Raw genomic sequence first — 19986 nt, 5'->3', positions numbered from 1 at the left:
CCTAACCGGTCACTGGCATAGCATCATCCTATAAACCAGGATACCGACCCTAACCAGGTCTCTAACATACACCATCCTAACTACCAGGATGCAAACATAACAAAACAATAACATAACAAACAACTACCCGGATTTCCATCCGATAAAGGGCCGACCTTGGTGCCTTAGACCCTGTTGATATAGTGAGGATAACTCACTTGCAACTGCCGACTGATAAGATAAGACCAAGCTGCTCCAACCACCGACACAATCTCCACCACTAGCCAATACCAAATAACTGAACTCAATAAATACCAATACTTACCAAAATACCCCTGGAAGACAACTGGTTAACTCTTGGTCAAAGTCAAGGTCCTCAGTCAAAGTCAACCTTCCTGACTGATTCTACTTGCCGAGTCAACCCGCTGACTCGTCGAGTCCCTATACTCAGAAACTCCCAATCCACGACTCAACTCGCCGAGTCTCCCCAAGACTCGCCGAGTCTAACCAACTCTGAGTCACTTCCTGCTCGACTCACCGAGTCGTCCCTCGACTCACCGATTCACCTCTCAACCAAAAAGGTTAGGACTTTACGACCAGACTCGCCGAGTCCAAGGCAATCTTCAACAGACTCGCCGATTTGTTCTTCCAACTCGTCGAGTTCCTGCCTATCTTCATCCAACTCGCCGAGTTAACCCATGGAACTCGCCAAGTCTCTTCAGTTCTCAATCCATACATAGGCTTTCTAAGTCATGCAGGGGCTCAAATCTCTAGGTCTACCCTTCTACAAGCCATTCTTCACATAAAGTGGCAAACTTTACGTGAACTCTAGGAGCTATGAGCCCAAAATGCTCTAGGGTTAAGGCTAAGGGCAAAAGAGCTTCACCAACAACTCTTATACAGGAACTTTATGACATATAGGACCATCACAAGCTTAGATCTGAAGTAGCATCCTCAGATCCAAGCTTCTATCTCGAATTAGATCACATATCAATCACCATACATGAATCCATGAAGAAATAGCTTAAGGAAATGGTTCCTTACCCCTGAAATCAGCCCAACCAACTGTAGATTTCTGATCTCCCCAAGCTTCCTGATACAAGCCTCCAATCTTCAAGCTTCAAGCACCAAAGATTCTCCTCCAAGCTCTAATTCACTCAACAATGGGGTCTCCTCATGAATTAGGGTTTTCTGGATCTTAAATGAGCAGCAAAGAGGCTGAGGGGAAAACATAAGGTTCCTTATATAGGGTGCAAACCCTAAAAAATAGGGTTTCTCATTCCAGCACCGACTCGCCGAGTCCAGCCGCCGACTCGCCGAGTTGGTCACTAAACTCGTGACCAAAATCGTGACTCGACTCGCCGAGTCTATCCTCCTTAATTACACCAAGCACCCTGGACTTGCACTTCTGAACTCGGGGTGTTACATTATTTATAGAGTTAGTGGGTGGTATGGAAATTCAAAGTTTTCTTGTGTTTTCCAAAATCACCCAAAATTCCTCATAAATCCAAAAAAAAAATATCCTCAAAAATCAATCAAAAATCCTCCTAACTCCACTTTCCTTACATTCTAAAGGAAGGGGCGTTTATATATATATATATATATATATATATATATATATATATATATATATATATATATATATATATATATATAGAGAGAGAGAGAGAGACTACTTCTCTATCCCTTAGGACAGAGCGTAACCGGAGCAATGCCACAAGTCTATGCTTGTCCGGAAATGGTGTTCATGCAAGAAGAGGGTACCAAAAATCACTCTAATGGGTGGTGTTAGGCTAGTACTCGACATGGTCTAACAAAAAGATTCATATCATAAGATATTATGTTGTAACTATAAACAATACATTTTTTTAAACTTATATCTAGGTAAAATATTAAAATTGCATAAGTATATCATAAGAAATTATGTTGTAACTATAAACAATACATTTTTTTAAGCTTATATCTAGGTAAAATATTAAAATTGCATAATAGATAGAATGAGGAGAAGTTCTACATTGATGTACAAATCATTAAACAAAAAGAACACACTACATATGAAATACGTAATTGGGGTTTACAATATGCACAACACCATTTTTGAAAACTCTTAATATGATATTTGACTTTTGCATTCGAGAAATTAAATATTCCCCTATCTTTTCTTTTTACTTATATTCCTATCTATGTGAAATAATGATAAGCATCATATTTGGATAGTATTATTTATATTGTAAGAGAAATAAAATATCCTCCTATTTTTCTTCCTAATTATCTTCCTACCCATTTGAAATGATGACAAGTGTCCTAAAATATCATTAGTTTTATCTAAATATAACACTTGTCACAATTTCATATGGGTAGGAAGATAAGTAGGAAGAAAAGGTAGCAGAATATTTAATTTCTCATATTGTAATACACTTGACATCATTTTGAGTGGGAAGATAAGTAGGAAGAAAAGTAGTAGGATGATCATCAAATATGGTCTCTATGGTTTTCAAAAAAAATCGAGTTCGGTCCTTCACTTTTTTCTTCAAGGATGATCCTTGTAGTTTAAAAACTTTTAGTGGATGGTCCTTTTGGGCCAGTCCATCAAACTGGAGTTGTTAATTGCCCTCACGTGCAGAGCATGTGAGCGTACTTCCGTCATTTTACTTAAGCCCTCTCATTTAATGTTGTTGGACATTTTTTCCCACATACTTTCTTCTTCTTCCCCCATCCTATCAACCACGTCTCTCTCCCAAGAAACCCATATCTTCCTTCGTCCTCCCAACTTCTGATTAACAGAGAAACTTCAAGCTTCTTTGGGTTTCAATCAACCGAAGGAAAATGGTCCTCTGTATTTGGAATGTCTGTGAAAATAGCAAAAAGAAAAAAGATTGACTTGGAAGCTTAATATGATACACTTTTACATAAAATAAGCTATTTTTTCCTTATAATGTGTTGATAAAATATTCACAATGTGTTTACCCTTTCTTATTTGTGATTGCAGTAGGATTTTCCAACTACTTCACGTTTAAGATACATTATAATGGATTGTTCACCACCCCAAATAGAAAATATATAAATGGCATTGTCTCATATGTTGACTTCAGTGATACAAACATTTTTTTCATTATACGACCTTGATGACATAGTTAAGAGTTAGGTCACTAAAATGAGCAGACATTGTACTACCATTATTTTATCCCTGATGTCCCATTAGATTATGACTTAATGCCTTTAGGGAATGACCAAGATATTATGAAAATTGTCACATATGTCCATAAACATAGACAATTCAATGTACATATTGAAACTAAGGAGACAAGGGTTTTTACATATTTTAAGTCTCCATCCAAGGTTGTGATTGATGAGTTAGAACCTGAAACCGTTTCACCAGAGTTTAATAGAAAAAGACCAAGTAAAAGAGAAACGAGTTCTTATAGTAGGAAACTAGATTTGAAAGAACATGTATGTTAGGGAATTTTAGTAACACAATCAAAAGTAATTGGTTTTGATGAAACAATAACATATGATAAGTGTATTGTACCATATAGAATGTCAAATTCTACCCAAGAAAGTCAGGTGATTAATGTTGAAACAAGTAGGAGCAACTTCATTGTAACACCCATAAATTCTGGCTAGGCAATAAAGTTATTATAAGCCATAATAATGACTTTTAAATAAGAGATTGTTTAGGATAAACAATCTTAACCGAGTTATAGTATATGTTGTAAATAGTGAGTCGGAGATAAGTTGCTTATTAGCCTTAGCGATCTAAACGAAAGTTGTAATATTAGGAAAAAGCGAATTTGTGCATACAGGGGACATCCAGATCTGACTTCAATAGAGGAAGTTATGATTTTTCTAAGATTTTAGCGTATCAATATGCGCACAGAAATCGAGTTTTAGATCAGTTGATTTTTGACCAAAACAATCTAAACGAGAATTGAAGGTATCAGTAATATGATTCCAAAAATATAAGAACCATCGAAAACGGACGTTGAATGTGAGAGATGTGCATTTTATTCAGGCTTTAATAGGCTATGCCTGTGTAAATAAAATGAAGTCAAAACTAGCCAACACAGACTAAAAGAAAGTTGTAGATCTCGTCGAGAGCTTTCCGTGGATATAAAGAACGTAAAAAACGGAGCTTGTATGAAGGAGATGCACAATTTCTAAATTCTGAAAATCGGCACGCGTAGCACGACATGCGTAGCTTGCATGCGAAGTCAGACACGCTGCTCCAGCCGATGAGTGACACGTGTCAACTAACCGATGGATCGACGTGTTTGAAGTGCACGACGTGTAAATGCATTTTTGGCCCTATAAATAGCCAACAATCCCTCATTTATTCTACACACTCTTACAACCACTCTCTCTCTCTCTCTCTCTCTCGATTATCCCTCCTGTAAACCTATTTTTCTTTCGTTTCTAGCCTGAGGCGAAGCCCTGCGAGTAAGAGACCTTGAGTCAGAGTTCTGCCTACTTGGACCCTGGTTCTCATCCATAATCTGTAAGTGAGCTACACTTACTCTGCCCTCGCGTAAATTATTGTTATAATCATATTCGTTGTTATGAACATATAATTAAGATTTATCAGTGATTCCATCCATATATTGATTGATATACTTACAGGAGATGTGTCTAGAATGGTCACATCGGCTTGGTTGTTGGATTTCAGAAAGACTATATGTTGAAATGGTCCTGCCTCCCAAATGTCCTGCCTGGCTGATCCTTATTTGATAGAACTATCAGTATTCATTAGAATGATTGATAGGTCAAGATTCTCTCTATTCGCGTAGAATATTAGACTAAGACTTAGTGATAATGATACTAGGTCACGTCAAAGGAAAGGTCAGTTGCTAGAAGCGAAGCTCTGTCCAAATTTTGAATCATCACTTTAACAAGTGAGTGCATGGTTACTTTCAAGCTTACACATAGATATAAGTATTCTAAATGTTTAACTGTTGTGTGCACTATCTTTGTTGTGTTTAATGTAGTAGTACAAATATGATTACTACTTGATTTATTGGTATGTTGGACATACTTAATAATATGACTGGGTGGTGAGGGACTGTGCAAAATAATAAATGAGAGGTTATGATAGAGTTGTGTGAAATAGTGGTTTCATGCCTAATCATCTAGGAATTATTGTTGTCCGGTGATAAAGATCCTTTAGGAAAGATCCATCAAGATCATCATAATAGGATTAGTAAGTGAGAGTGATGTGAAATAGGGTAATTGGGTTATTTTATTTTGAATGTTGATATTTATATAATTAAAAATTATAATATTATAGGTTGAAAACTTTATATATCTCACTAGGTTTCCCAACCTGACTCACTCAGCTGATTATATCACAGGTAATTACATATATGATGATATATGTAACCTCTAAGAGATTCAAGGAGATGTAGACCATTAGAATAAAGAGATTTTGTAAGCCTTCGTATAAGCTTATGTTTCTTGTATCGACGATGACATCCCAAGTTTTTAATAAATCAATGAAAACATTCATTCAGGAATATTTTATGGGACAAATTCCGCATTTGTAAATTAAAACTCTGATTTTAAAACAAGCATAAACCGATTTTTTCTGGCCGTGAAAATGGAGATGTCACAGTTGGTATCAGAGCATTAGTTTAAGCAAACTAGAATTAAAGATTTATTTCTAGACTTCAATAAAATTTTACCCGTAATTCATGCTTTTACATAAATTTTAATTTGAAGCTTTTTGGTAAATTAAGATAAAATTTTATAATTTTTCTAGAAAATTTACCGCTATTTAAATGACAAAAAGAAGTTTATTCATATTCACATTCTATGAAATGGAAAGTGTTATGATACAGGAGAATTGTCCCCGTCTTTGCTACTTAAATTGGACACCAGTCTCGATCAATAGAAAGCCATAATTCGAAACAAAAATCTTGACAGCTCGAATCACTACTCCTACTCTTTTCACCTCACTCTCACAATGCTTTTTCCTTTTCCTTTTCCTTGTTCTAACAGTTAGGAAGCCATTAATGATTAATGTCTAGCAGTTGGGCTTCTTAATCCATAAGCCTCAAGCTTCTCAATATACGACATCTTCGCTTTCGTCAAAATTTTCACTGGACTAGAGTTCCCATTCATCATCTCCATTTTCCCTTGATCAAAACCCCACCCCATGGAATCCAACAGATTCATCGAGCTAGGTTTTCCTTTAGGACTATGAACTCCCGTCCAATCCTTCACTCCACGTATCGCTCGCGGTGATGATATTGATAGTGCTACAACATCCACTGATTGCTCCTTCTTCATCATCATCGTCTCCATTTCTGGATTTCGTACAACTTCATCTGCATAAAGTACGTCTTCTATACTGTTCATCACTGTGTTCGCCAAACTCTGTAACGCCCTCGAATAGCTCTCGAGTACAGCGTGACCAATATCCTACACATTTCATAATCAGCAAAATCATCGGTTATACTTTATTACAAAAGGGGAGATTAGATATATTAGGGTTTTTGGATTTTGATCATACTTTATTGTACTCGATTTTGCTAATGTCGAGTGATGATTGTGGAAGTCCTGGGAATCTATGTTTCAGGAGGAGTAAAATGGTTTCTGCTCTTTCTTCAAATACTTCTCTTTTTTCTGAACTTACGCTTGAACCCCATGAAGATTTCAACTCTTTTTGATTCATCTTTCTCTTCCATATCACAATTGAAGCTTCTATTCTGTTCTTGAGCTCCATCACATTCTGATCTGATGATGTGTCCATGGAAGCTAGGAATTCTCCAGGATCAAAATACTCATCTGTAATGCTCTTGTAGATCGAATCTCCTAGGCTAGCTTTACCATTCTGTTGTGGAGATAGATAAATTCATAGATTAGGTAGCAAATCATGAAGCCTGAAAGAAAGAAATTCTCAAAGATTACCTTGGGGAGAGTTTCGATGTAGGTTTCTGGGATCTCCATTTCTGAAAGAACTTGAGCATTAATGGCCATGGAAGCTTTAAGAACTTGATTGCAACATTCCTTTTGATGCTGCATCCATTTTCTTGTTTCATCTGAAAGACCTCCTTCAGGAACTTTAACACTTGGTAGCCACCATCTATCAAGTCTCTGGACACCTTTTTCAGATTCATCTGCATCCTTTGCCACATACCAGAATTCTTTCTCATCTTTGAAGTTATCTAAACAATCCTGAAATATTTATTTATATTAAACAATAGGGGCATTTTGGAATTTTAAGATGATAAATTTATGTAGGATTCATTACAATGAGCATGGCATCAAGCTTCTTTATGGCGGGGATGTTCATGAGGAGATCTCTTCGTTGTTGTGTGACCATAATCTGCAAAAATAATTATAAAAAAAAATAAATAAAATAAGTTGAGGGATATAATTTTTATAAAATATTAAACACACACACAAAAACACCTAAAATACACATAGTTGACCTCCATATTTGATCCATCTTTTGCTTGTTGTTGAGATGGAACGAACTCAACGATGTTGTCTGTAACCGATAGGAGCCAATTAACTTCTTTTCTCCATCTCTTTTTTAAATCTTCGGGCATCGGAGCCAATTTATTTTGTTTTCCAAATACAGAAGCTGCAAAAATAGTCAAAGGGTTTGAGTCAATGTAACTTGTTTTTGTAGAAATAGCCAAAAAAAAAAACCATAATATAAATGAATAAAAATGTATTAATTTGGAATTTAGAAAGAAAATATTACCGGCTAGATTTGTAATTGCATTCGATAGAGCCAAAGCCGATGAAACCCCGTTGCCATGACCCGACATATCTTCTCCCAAAAGCAACTTTGCAAATCTTTCCTTCATTTGTTCTATCTCTACCAAAAATAAATAAAACAAAAATCTTTAACAAATTCATCTCTTCCATCATTCGATGAAAAAAAATAGAAACCGTTGGTCACACACGCTACGACACGACAGGTTGTACTGTGTTTGACATGTATTAGACTGATACTGATGTTAACATGACAGAAATTGCAATTTGGTGTCTCGCCCCAAAAGGTGGGACGTGGACTACACGCTCATCATCTACAAAAGACGTAAATACCCTCGTTATCGAAAACTCACCAGAGTTGGGCCTTTTCTTGACCTCGATATGAGCTTCTTCTGGAACTTGAGCTATATTGCGTTTCGGTTCATCCATGCTTCTTGCTTTTTACAATGTTTATGCAGTTGATATGATCTGATGTTTATGAAAATTTGTGCATATCTATGGCATGATGGATGCTCTAAATCTGTTTGAGCTACTCTTTTGAAAACGAATTTTATCTATAGAAAAGTGAAATAAACCAAGAAAACTGAGAGAGAATTGGAGATTTAACATTTATGAGAAGTTTTGTTTCTTTCTTTGTGATTTTGTTGGTGTATCACGTTTTGTTGGAGGATATAAACGTGGGTGCATGTTTTTTTATTAAAGAATGTACAAAAAGAGTAATATTTTTTGGTCGGTTTTATTGGATTAGTTCCTTCATGGCTAGCAGAAGGCGGGGGACCCAATATTCAAAGGTCAACTAAACTAACTTCTCTCCCTATTTTTGTTGACATTTTCTCTTTTTGGGATAAAAAGGTTAATATTACACCATAGCTTAACATCAGTTTGCAATTTAAATTGTTAATCGTTCATATGTATCAATATGCAACATGTTTTCTTTCTAATGTTTAATTAATCAGGAGAATTCATATATAACTTTCTTAAACATCACAATATCATGTTTATACAACATAATTACTAAAACATATTACCCTTTATAAACTTTCAATATATTTGATTTGTCGAAATCCTTATTTTTAACATTTTTAAACATTTTATAATCATTTTTAATCTTATTTTTTATCATTTGGTTGTTATACTCATCTTAGGAATCAAGGTTTAATATATCTTGTAGACCCTTCATACACTTTCAAAATATTATATTTACTCAAATTTCTGTTTTTAACAATTTTAATAAGTTAAAAAAAAACTATAAATAGTTAAATAATTAATTCCTACCGAAGCAATTCCACATTCTCGCCGTTTCATCGTTGAAGCTTGAAAGAGGTAGAGACCAAATTTTTTTCTTTATTCTCAGTATCGAACCAAATAGTAATTGAGCCAATAGAAAATGTAATTAGACAACTAAAGTGGCTTCCATGTGTGCAACAACTTTTATTGGTTTTATAAAGGATGTTATACTAAGGCCTAAGGACTTTCATGTATTTATTTACATTTAAACAGTATTTTGACATTAAAATCACATATTTATATGTAAAAATACATATTTTACATTAAGATGATGTATTTAAGAACAATACATATTTATACATAACAATATACTTAAAATGTAAAAAACTTGTTTTTATACAAAAAATGGTTTTTAAATGTAAAAAAATATATATTTATATTGTTTCAAATATAAAAAAAATACTTATATGGTTTTCAAATGGAAATGGTCAACATTGAAAGAAATTAAACTGACGTTGATATAGAAAAAAAAATAAAGTATTATATTTGAAAAAAAAATAGAATCAAAATTGAAAAATAATGAAAATGTAGTGCCTTTTATGCAAATTTTTTTAACTTTAATACATTATCATGTCACACTAGATAAATAACCAAAAAGTGTTATGTTAATATGTCACTTCACCAAACAGGGTTGTTCACTATTCGGATAAAACTGAATTTTATAATTGGACAATTTGAGTTAGACTTTTCGTTTGGATTTTTGGATGAGTTTTTAGTAAAATGTAATTATTATTTTGGATTTTGGATTGGTTACGGTTTATAAAATTAAAATCGAATAGTCCAAAAAAAAACCGAATAAGAGTTTATTATTTATTTATTTATATATATTTGTTTCAAACATACATCATTTAGTTATTTATTAATTTGCTAAATTGTATTTTTGAATAGATTAGAAATAATTATCCAATAAAATACTTCAATGTATACATTTCAAAAGATTTTATCTATAAAATATTGAATTATAATACATTTAATAGTTATTCATACTTTTAATTCTAACCAAACAATTTATTTTAAAGTTGATTAATACTATGTTATATTTGTTTTTAAATGTTTCGCTTCTTAAAAACCGAATTGTAAAAACCGATCAAACTGGATTATAGTTTGATTGGTTCGGATTGGATTTGAATTTAGTTTGGACTATTCGCATTCACGTTTTGAAAACCGAAATTAATTTGGATTTACCTAATTGGATCGGATCAAACCGATCCATCAAAACTAACACCTCTATCACTAGAGGCTGACACATCAGCGGGTAACTGGGTTGACTGGTCAAATTTTCAACATTACAAATAATTAAAAAACTTAGTGACTAAATTGTAACGAATAATAGGACAGTGTCAACATTGAATTTTGCTTGAAAACATAATAACTTTTGTGCAATTAACCATTTTTAAAAGAAGAATGTTTTAACAAGAAATATGTCCTCTGTGCACAAAATGTTTATATCATGTTTAATAATTTACAAGTTTGCTAGAATAAAAACATTTTTGCATATAAGACTATTAGGTATGGGCCCGTTGAGGTGGTCTTATAACACCTTAGAACAAGAAGTTAGGGTGTTGTTTATGGTGTTATAACACAGTTAAGAGGAGAGAGATAACTTTTGCAACCAATCAATTCTCACGTTACATGTAGTCATAACAACTAGGGATGAAAGTGGGTCCAAACCCGGACCCGGAAAACCCGGAACCGGTTAATGAGATTTTATAGAACCGGAAACCGGACCGGTATATAGGAACCGGTTCCGGTTCGGTTCCGGGTATGGTTCCGGGTAAAGTGGGTCTAGAACCGGAAAACCCAGAAACATCAAAGTGGGTAGGTTGGAATCGGATAAAGTGGGTTTAGACCCTGAAAACCCGAAAAAACCGGAATTTTTTGGTAATTACTTACAACTTAGTGGGTTGAACTTTGAAAAATTTCATATTGATATCCCCACTTTGGGGGGCTGTAACTTATTGAATACGAAACCACAATTAACAAAATTAGAGTCTAAAATCATGTACAAACTCTAAAATACACTTTGGAAAAACCCGCATGTCAATCCGAATTTAAACGAATGAGATATACTTGTGTTAATATTTTCACATAATACAAAATACAAAAACAAATAGCTGAAAAGTTGAAAATTTTCAGTTTTGATATCCCGACTTCGGAGGACTGTAAATCATTGAATGTTAAACCAAAAATGACAAAATTATAGTCTAAACTCATGTATAAACTGTAAACAAGAAGTTGGAAAAAACCACATGTCAATCCGACTTCAAACGAATTAGATATGCATGCTTTAAAACTTTCACCGAATACAAAAAAAACTAAAAAACTAAAAACTTTCAGCTTTGGTATCTCAACTTTTGAGGACTGTAAGTCAATGAATATAAAACTAAAAATGAAAAATTTATAGTCTAGAATCATGTACAAACTCTAAACTACATGTTGGAAAAAACCGTATGTCAATTGGAGTTGAAACGAATAAGATATGCATCTTGTAAACGTTTCACAAAAAGTGGTTCCGGTTCCAAAAACCGGTTCCGGATTTTAGACCAGGTTTACCCGGGCCCAATGGACCCAAACCCGGATTACCCGGAACCCGGATAAAGCCAATTTTTAAACCCGAAACCGGACCTGGTTCTATATATTCTGGTTCTAACGGGTCCGGTTCCGGTTCGGTTCCGGTTCCGGTCCGGTTTTCCGGTTCTAAATCTCATCCCTAATAACAACAACAAGAAGCAACACAACGAGATATAACAAGAAGGGGACGGTGTTCATCTCGTTATGATGTTGTTGATGCCCCTCCACAACAGCCATAACGTCGTTTCTTGTACAAAAAACAATTTTGGCTCATATAACATGTGGTATGACATCGAGAATATAATATTTTGTAAATGGAAATAGAAACGATGAAAGTGTGTGGAATTGCTTTGGGATGTGGTTTTTATAGTTTCAATATATTAAAATTTATTAAAATAATAATATAGATAAATATGATATTTTAAAAATTAAAATTAGATGTATAAAATATTAAAATGATAGTCGGTTGATAAAAATAAAAGAAATAATAAAGATTTAGAATGATTATAAAATGTTTTGAAATGTTAAGAACTGGTCTTTAAAGAAATAAACCAAAACCGACGAATAAACTTTAAACGACCAATGACCGATATTACTACTAACAAAACAATGACGACGGTTACAATGCTTTTTCTATTAGATACTAGTTGCGCGACCCATATGTTATACGGGTTGGATAAAATAATAACAAAATTAAATATGAAGGTTTAAACAAAAATTTATTTAAATTTGAAATTTAAAATTTGAATTTAAAAAGAAATATATTAAATACTATATGAATTGTAATATTGTAATTTATTGGTTGTTTTCAATTAAGTCAATATTAATTAAGGTGTAAATATGATGTGTTAATTAAGAAAGATAAAAAAAAATGAGAAAATGACAAATGGAAAAAATATTTATTCAAAAATACCACAAAATGACAAGTGTCAAAACTCATGAGAGATTAACATGTAGCAAAAAAACCTTCATTTATTAAGGAGGATATACTTTGTTTTTTGTTTTTAGACTTAAAAATGGATTACATTTTTTTTTTCTTTTTGTAATTCTTAAAATCAAAAGTATATAAATTTTCGGTTTTTTCAAGTTGGTTTCACAAACCATTTTAACAAAACCCGGTTCCAACCGATCCTATTTGATTCCTATCGATTATTAATATTTTTGATTTGAATAGATGCGGCCCAATTTGGCCCCAAACTGATTTAACTTCTACTGACCCAAATCGGATCCAGTTTTGAAAATGGTCCGATTCCAAAAAAACTCTTTGGTTTGTACACCTCTGGCTTTGAAGAATTAATTGAAGGAATTGATGACGCTTTATCTGTTTATCAACACATAATAATAATAATGTGGAGCCAATTTTGCTAGTCTAAATCTGAACATTTTAAAAGAAATTTTAAAGACTTATAACTTATTTGTGTATGATAAGGCTAATATTATGGACATAACTGACAAATGGGTTAGATTAGATGGGTCATTTAGTTCTAATGTTCGTAAAACAAAGACAATATCACAATTACATTTTACGAACTTTAAAATTGGGCCTTAAACCGGAGACTTAACGGTTTGTGACTGTATGAGACTATGAGTAGTGGTGAGACTTAAAGTTTGGGTACTAAATCTGACTTGAAGCAATAGTACAGGGATACGATTTGTAACTTTTGGGGTAAATAGCTGGAATCATATGATTAGGTACAGCTCATTGACCACCGGCCCCTCATAAAACATCACCCATCAAAGATTGTGCCTAAATTACATGACACAGTATCTATATATATTTTAGGGTTTAAATAACCATTTTTAATCGACACCTTTGCTTCTTACTCTTCCTCACAAATCACAAACAACAAACCCTCTGATTCTTCGCGACTACTACCTTGGTTTAGATTCACCTGATTCCAATTCAGATTTCAGTGTGTATGTGGGTGTATACAGTATAGCACCCACATACAAAAAAAGTTACAGATTTTGTAATTTGAAGCAAAGTTTTAGAGTGAGAAAGTAATGGGGGACGAAAAGTTACCGATTAGCCGAGAGAAAGATCGGGAGCTTCTTATACCCGTCGCTAACACCGTCGATGACGCTGCCGCCGCTTCTTCAAAACCCTCTTCTTCTTCAACTTCATCATCTCATACCGCTGGTCGTGAGGTCTCTCTCTAACTGGTTTTAATATTTCTATGTATTTGGCTTAATTTTGTTTATGGAACTTTAGGATTTTAGATGATTGTGATGGGGTTTTGGTGGAATCAGTTGTATGATATATATAATTCGCAATTCTGTTTTAAGTTGACTAAATCAGTCATTGGTTTTTGAAACTTCTGAAAGTGCCCTAATTAGGTTTTTAGATTTGGGGTATCTATGTCATTGATTAACCAAATTGGCCATTTTCACACTGAATCTGGCACTCAATAAGCATGAATAAGAAATAATTTGTTCATAACTTCATGCTCCCACCTTGTTTGTAGAGAAAATGGTACATCAAATCCGCATGTTGACACAAACCTAAAATCAAGTACTAACTTAGTTTTCAGCTTCAAATAATTATCATAAACTTCTTTAAATCCACTATAATAATGCCTATATAAATCATAAAACACTATAAACAAACTTGTTTGATTTACATTTACACACACTATTACTTTTATGTAGACTTTCGGCAAAGTTATCAGGAGCTGGGCATCTAAAAAGTTTATGACAGGATGGTAAGAAACTAAGAACAAGTATCCTTTTTCAATTCAGACATTTTTTTTTCCACTCATTTATTGTTTTCTTTTAACCCTTTTTATAGTGTCATTTTATTACCAATGGCTATTACTTTCTACATTACATGGTGGTTTATACATTTTGTTGATGGATTCTTCTCTCCAATCTATGATCATCTTGGCATAAACATATTCGGTAAGTCACTCGATGATAACATATTCCAAAGATTTATCACTATCATTCATATCTTCCTAACATAATTACAAATTTATATTTTCACAGGTTTAGGGTTTATAACCTCAATAACATTCATATTTCTAATTGGAGTGTTCATGTCATCATGGTTGGGTGCATCTGTTTTAACCCTTGGAGAATGGTTCATTAAACGCATGCCATTTGTTCGCCATATCTACAATGCATCCAAACAGATCAGTTCAGCCATTTCTCCAGGTAATTTTTTTTATAAATTTTAGGTCAAAATATATAAAAACACACACACACACAATCTTTATTTATTCATATGATACAGATCAAAACACACAAGCATTTAAAGAAGTTGCAATCATTACACATCCTCGAATCGGTGAATATGCATTTGGATTTATTACTTCATCAGTCACTCTTCAGGTATCAACACATTCTTTAATCTAATTATATTTATGATAATACCCAAACTACCCTTGTTCAATAAATGAATTTTTGTGACATAGAATTATTCGGGAGATGAGGAGCTATATACAGTATATGTCCCAACAAATCATCTTTACATTGGGGATGTTTTTTTAGTGAATTCAAAAGAGGTTATCAGACCAAATTTATCTGTTCGTGAAGGAATAGGTAAAAAAAATAGCAATGTACTTTCATTTATATATATTTACAACTCTTTTTATAGTTAGAACATTATTATACTTTTAGGGTTTTAAACTTTGGCCACAAGATTTTCCTATGTTTGCAGGTTTGGTCCTTGTGTAGAAAATAGTTTACAAAAACTGTCCTTGTAATTTACAGAAAAGGTCCCTGTGTAGTTCTTTTTTTTACAAAAAAGGTCCATGTGTTTGAAAAATTTAGGTTTGAGACTTTGGCCACAAGATTTTCACGTGTTGGCAGGTTTGGTCCCTATTTAGGAAATAAATTGTAAAAACTGTTCCTGTAATTTACGGAAAAGGTCCTGGTGTGGATATTTTTACAGAAATGGTCCATGTGTTTAAAAGAATTACAAAAATAGTCCCTGTCTAATAGAAAACTGAATTGTAATTTTGTTTTTTTTGGGTATAGAAATTGTGGTGTCAGGGGGGATGTCAATGCCACAGATGATTTCAACAATGGATGCAAGCAGACCTAGAAACTCAGGGGAAATCTCAAGATATTAGATGCCCTTTTATTAATTGTACTCTTCAGATTTAAATGTGGTGCGACGATTTTACCCTTTCCAAAAGATAGTTGACGTTTATTTATTTTTTTTGTAAATCTGGAAAAAGGTGGTCGTTGTAGATATTCTTTTTTTTTTTTTTTTTTTTTGAAATGACTTGGGGTGAAGTAAATAGGTAATGCACTTATGCAGTTTTTTTATGAATGTGTTTTGTAATTTTTTTTATATGACGTGGTTATTTACTTATTTAAACTGAAAGTTAAATGATTTTCGTAAAGCTATTCACTCGAATATTTTCGTAACACTAGAATTAATATGGATGTTGCAATATGTACTAAACTAAATTACATGAATATTTCTTTATTTGTATTTTTAGTTGAAAAAAAATGGATTTTTGAAAGTGTGGATTCCTTTTTGGGATAAAAGTTGAAGTTCTATTGATGAATAGATAGAAATTAAAATTGCTTGTGATAAAAATAAATAAATAAAGTTTTCTAAAACCTACATTGAAAGTGTATGTGTAAGGGTAGTTTGAAAGTTGTTGACCGAGTCAGATCTGTCATGGCATGACTTAGTTGTGTTTGAAAACCATGTCGTTTGATTACACATGACCGACTAGTGTCTGTTATATTTTGTGATGAATAAAATGTATTTGTTTGATAAAACATTTGAATAAAATTATTGAATAGTTATACAATATATATGCACAATAGACAAAGCTACAAAATTGGTCCTTGTGGTATGCATTTTTTAAGAAAAGGTCCAAAACACTATTGATGATTCTTTTAAGCAAGTTTGTTTGTTGACCATCATCCGATAAAACTAAACACACACATACACACTTAGATCAATTTGATTTTGAAAAGCAAAACAAAAAACGTAGCTTGAAGGTAAATGCTTACATATGTGTGTGCTTTGCTTCTACCCCCTCTCTCCTTGATGGAAAACATCACCAAACAAGCCAACATTACACATATACTACCTCTGTGGTGGAGATGCTTGGAGATGTTGAGGATAGTTCTAGGATAAGCTTGTTCGGTTCAAGGTATGGATGGTTCTTTGAATGAGGGTTCCACGAAGTGGGTTTTGGGGGAGAAGAAGTTGTTAAAGCATTATATGTTAATGGGGGATGTCTATTTATATATGGTAGGATTCGTCAGCCTTGCTCGACCATTTTACGTCCATCATCAGCCTTGCTCCACCATCTCACAAGCCGAGAACCAACACTATCGTGAATGTGCATTAATTCCACTCTTGTTATTCATGCAACAACTTTCTAACCAACCATCCTCACAATGCTTCATCATTATCGCCATCAAATACTAGTGTCGATGATAAAGGGTAGATCGATTTTCCCTAGATGGGAACCTAAGCCTTGGGTTAGACAAGTAATCGATGGAACCCTAGCTTCACTGAAAATGAGATAGAATGGGGAGAGGGAAAGGAGAGAATGTGGTGTGGGCCCCATATTCATTGTTAATAAAACTTTAAATTAAATAGAAAAAAAAAACATAAAAAATGTATCATGAGGGCAATTTAGTCTTTTCATTTTTTTGAGGGACCAAAAACAACAAGCAAACTTGCTCAAAAGGACCATCAATCCAAAAGTTTAGTGGTTTGGTCATTTTTCCTGAAAAAATACATACCACATGGACCATTTTTGCAGTTTTGTCTACAAAACAAACGTTATACAAAATCCAAATTATACATAAATAATTACAAAGTCTATAAAAACAATGATTATATAGATGAAACAAACAACACCAAACTACTTCTCTAAATCTGATACTGATACATGGAGGTTGATACATAAAGGTCGGAATACATTAAACACCTTGTGATTGGCTTTAAAAGATGGTTCTTCTTACTTTCAAATACTATATGGCATAATCAATACAACACATTTTTACATTAGATTTCAAGCTATATATGTGCAATAATTACAAACGAAGAATGGTCGGTCCACCTCCATTCCCACAATTATCACATGGAATGGGGATTCCCAACTATCATGTAAAATTATAACTATAACATAAAAATAATATTTATTCAAGACATTGAGCTTAATATTTATAAAGAGACACCCTTGCCAACTCGTAGCTGATAACGACTCTCATGATAAAAAGTATAACTAGTTAAAGCTAATTTTAACAACTAAAGAGATCAATACGTAATTTAACTTCATGAAATTACTTGGTATCATTCAACATTTGAATTTTTAATGGAACATTCAGCTAAAAGAATACATGTAATGAAGAACAAACACATTAACTTTAATAAAGATTGGCATTCATAAAACAAGAGTTGCTATTTTAGAAAATGCATAAACATTAGCATCTAGTTTCAAAAAATACAAAAACATTAGCATCTTATTTCAAAAAATACATAACCATAACATTTAATTTCAGCATATATATAACATATAATATGACTTAAGAAAAAACACACACACAAAATAATGAATGATTGCTTACCGGAGTCGCAGGAAGAAGGTGTTGGCAGAAGAGTGACGGAGGAAGGTGTTGGAGAGGAAGAAAGTAGAGGAGGAAGGCGACGATTGGTCGATTGGTCGATGCAATTGTTTGATGTCGTAACGAATGTAGGTCACTGGCGAATGGTGAAGGACAACGGTGTAGTTGAGTGGGCGAAGGGGTGGCTGAGGAATGTTTATGGTGGATGCTAATGTTTATGGTGGAAGCTCTCGTTTGATCAGTTGAAATATGGACCCAATAATCTTTTGGGAGGACCCAATAAGAGATAAGAGGTCGTTGGACCAAGTAAGAGGATAAATTTGGTGGTATTAACGCTCTTATTGGAACAGATTAGATATAACCTCTTACTAGACCCAGTAAGAGGTAAATCAAACAATCCCTAAGCCTGGAGGTAGTGGTGTCACACTCTTCTTGCTTCCACATATGTGTTTCATCATTTTTTGCCACAACTCTTAAACATCTTGTCATTTAGGGGGTGGTTTGCGATGTAACAAGTTTTTTTTCTTTTATTTAAATAAACTACTTTATATGAAAACTAAAATTTTCATTAACTTGAAATGGAAATTACAATAAAACTTAAACACTATAAAAAGAAGACACGTGGATAAAAATATGAAACATGAAACATATCAAAATAAACCCTACGTATTATTTATTTTTTTTGCAATCTACTCATTGGCCTTTAACGACAATTTTCTCTCCTCTTCGGGATAGTGACTCACATCTTTCACTAAGAGTTTCATGTCACGGGATATTTCATTTTCTTTTGCAACGCTCAAGTATAAATCCAAAGTAATTTTTAAGTTTTTGAACATGCTCTTCATTTTATTAACATCGCTCGAACTACTTACGACCCATTTACCTTTTTGTTTTGCTTGTTATCTTCCTATTGGACGACTAGCTCTTGGGATGTTAATAGGATTGTCTTCTTTGACGTCTACCCTGACATGCGCATCCGACGATTGGCTATGGGTGGTTTCAGATGTTTTAGTTCATTCAGAACCACCATATATGATTCCAAAGTTTTTTTTATATCACTCCATTTTCTTATGTTTGGGTTGAGGTTGATCGTTTTTGGGATCAAAATCCGTTTCAGGTATGATATGGTGTTGCGATTCGGATTATAAATGGGATGGGGTTTGGTATTGGTTTTGGGATTGGGTTTGGAATTGGGGTTGGGGTGAGTTTGGAATTGAGTTGGGTTTCTTGAATGGGATAAAATCATTTTGGGATTGGAATAGAGGTTGGTATAGGAATTGAGGCTGTGACTAGGATTAGGATTGGAATTAAGCTTGGGTTTGGTTACGATATGGATTGTAGTATGGACCGAAATGGGGATAATGGAAAGTATGGGGTGAAAAATAGGGCGGTTCATTTGAGAATGGTAGAAGATGGACGATGAAGGGTTTGAAGTGGTTGTATTTTGTGTATTCTTATTGTTTCTTCTTGGAGTTTTTAGGTTGGATGAGATTTTCACTAAATAAGAAAAATGTTTGAGTAAAATATGGAGAATATTGAAGGTTGATGTGTGATAAACTTTTTGATATGTGTTAGTATTTTTATTGCTTGAATGAAGGTTAAAATTTTGAATTTTGGTTGAAAAAACGGATAATTTTTTGGAAGTGGGTAATTTTTTTGAATTTTGGTAAATTGGGTACACTCTTTCCCATCCTCTAGCCGTTATCAAGAAGGACCGAAGAGCTCAGCATGCTAAACTCACGGCCCGAGGTGCGTCGAGTCCACTTCAGCAATGTTGATGCCAAATTCCATAGCCCAAATGAATAACTTGATATCATCAAACATTTGATCATGTACATTAAGTACAAAGTTGCAATATAAAAAAGATATTTTGTCTTCAAATCGACC

The 19986-nt window shown here is 33.5% G+C and overlaps 2 protein-coding genes across 2 annotated transcripts; one reads left to right on the top strand and one right to left on the bottom strand.

Annotated features, from left to right (window-relative positions):
* Positions 1 to 5751: 5751 nt before the first annotated feature.
* On the bottom strand, positions 5752 to 8181 carry LOC111918524 (rho guanine nucleotide exchange factor 8). The gene is made up of 7 exons (XM_023914184.2): positions 8052 to 8181; positions 7685 to 7801; positions 7407 to 7561; positions 7226 to 7300; positions 6883 to 7149; positions 6485 to 6805; positions 5752 to 6393 (listed from the first exon to the last, which is right to left on the bottom strand). The coding sequence occupies exons 1-7, from the start codon at positions 8125 to 8127 to the stop codon at positions 5989 to 5991; spliced, it is 1416 nt and encodes a 471-aa protein (XP_023769952.2). The 5' UTR covers positions 8128 to 8181; the 3' UTR covers positions 5752 to 5988.
* Positions 8182 to 13313: 5132 nt separating this feature from the next.
* LOC111918543 (protein LIKE COV 1) lies at positions 13314 to 15832 on the top strand. Its single transcript, XM_023914195.3, has 7 exons — positions 13314 to 13704; positions 14206 to 14258; positions 14345 to 14454; positions 14542 to 14709; positions 14789 to 14886; positions 14970 to 15096; positions 15535 to 15832. Exons 1-7 carry the CDS (start codon positions 13561 to 13563, stop codon positions 15627 to 15629), a joined length of 795 nt encoding a protein of 264 aa, XP_023769963.1. The 5' UTR covers positions 13314 to 13560; the 3' UTR covers positions 15630 to 15832.
* The last annotated feature ends 4154 nt before the right edge of the window (positions 15833 to 19986 follow it).

Source organism: Lactuca sativa, chromosome 8 (genome assembly GCF_002870075.4).
Source record: "Lactuca sativa cultivar Salinas chromosome 8, Lsat_Salinas_v11, whole genome shotgun sequence".
Taxonomy (NCBI): domain Eukaryota; kingdom Viridiplantae; phylum Streptophyta; class Magnoliopsida; order Asterales; family Asteraceae; genus Lactuca; species Lactuca sativa.
The sequence above is the reverse complement of the archived record's forward strand: the minus strand, read 5'-3'. Positions and strand labels throughout refer to the sequence as shown.

Bases quoted from the DNA above. Each gene is read 5' to 3' on its own strand.
- LOC111918524 (XM_023914184.2), bottom strand. From the start codon at position 8,127: ATGGATGAACCGAAACGCAATATAGCTCAAGTTCCAGAAGAAGCTCAT. The intron at 7,150-7,225 runs GTAATGAATCCT...TAAATATTTCAG, and splicing joins AGCTTGATGCCATGCTCATT to GATTGTTTAGATAACTTCAA. The intron at 6,394-6,484 runs GTATGATCAAAA...TGAAATGTGTAG, and splicing joins GCAAAATCGAGTACAATAAA to GATATTGGTCACGCTGTACT.
- LOC111918543 (XM_023914195.3), top strand. From the start codon at position 13,561: ATGGGGGACGAAAAGTTACCGATTAGCCGAGAGAAAGATCGGGAGCTT. The intron at 13,705-14,205 runs GTCTCTCTCTAA...ACTTTTATGTAG, and splicing joins CTCATACCGCTGGTCGTGAG to ACTTTCGGCAAAGTTATCAG. The intron at 14,710-14,788 runs GTAATTTTTTTT...CATATGATACAG, and splicing joins CAGTTCAGCCATTTCTCCAG to ATCAAAACACACAAGCATTT.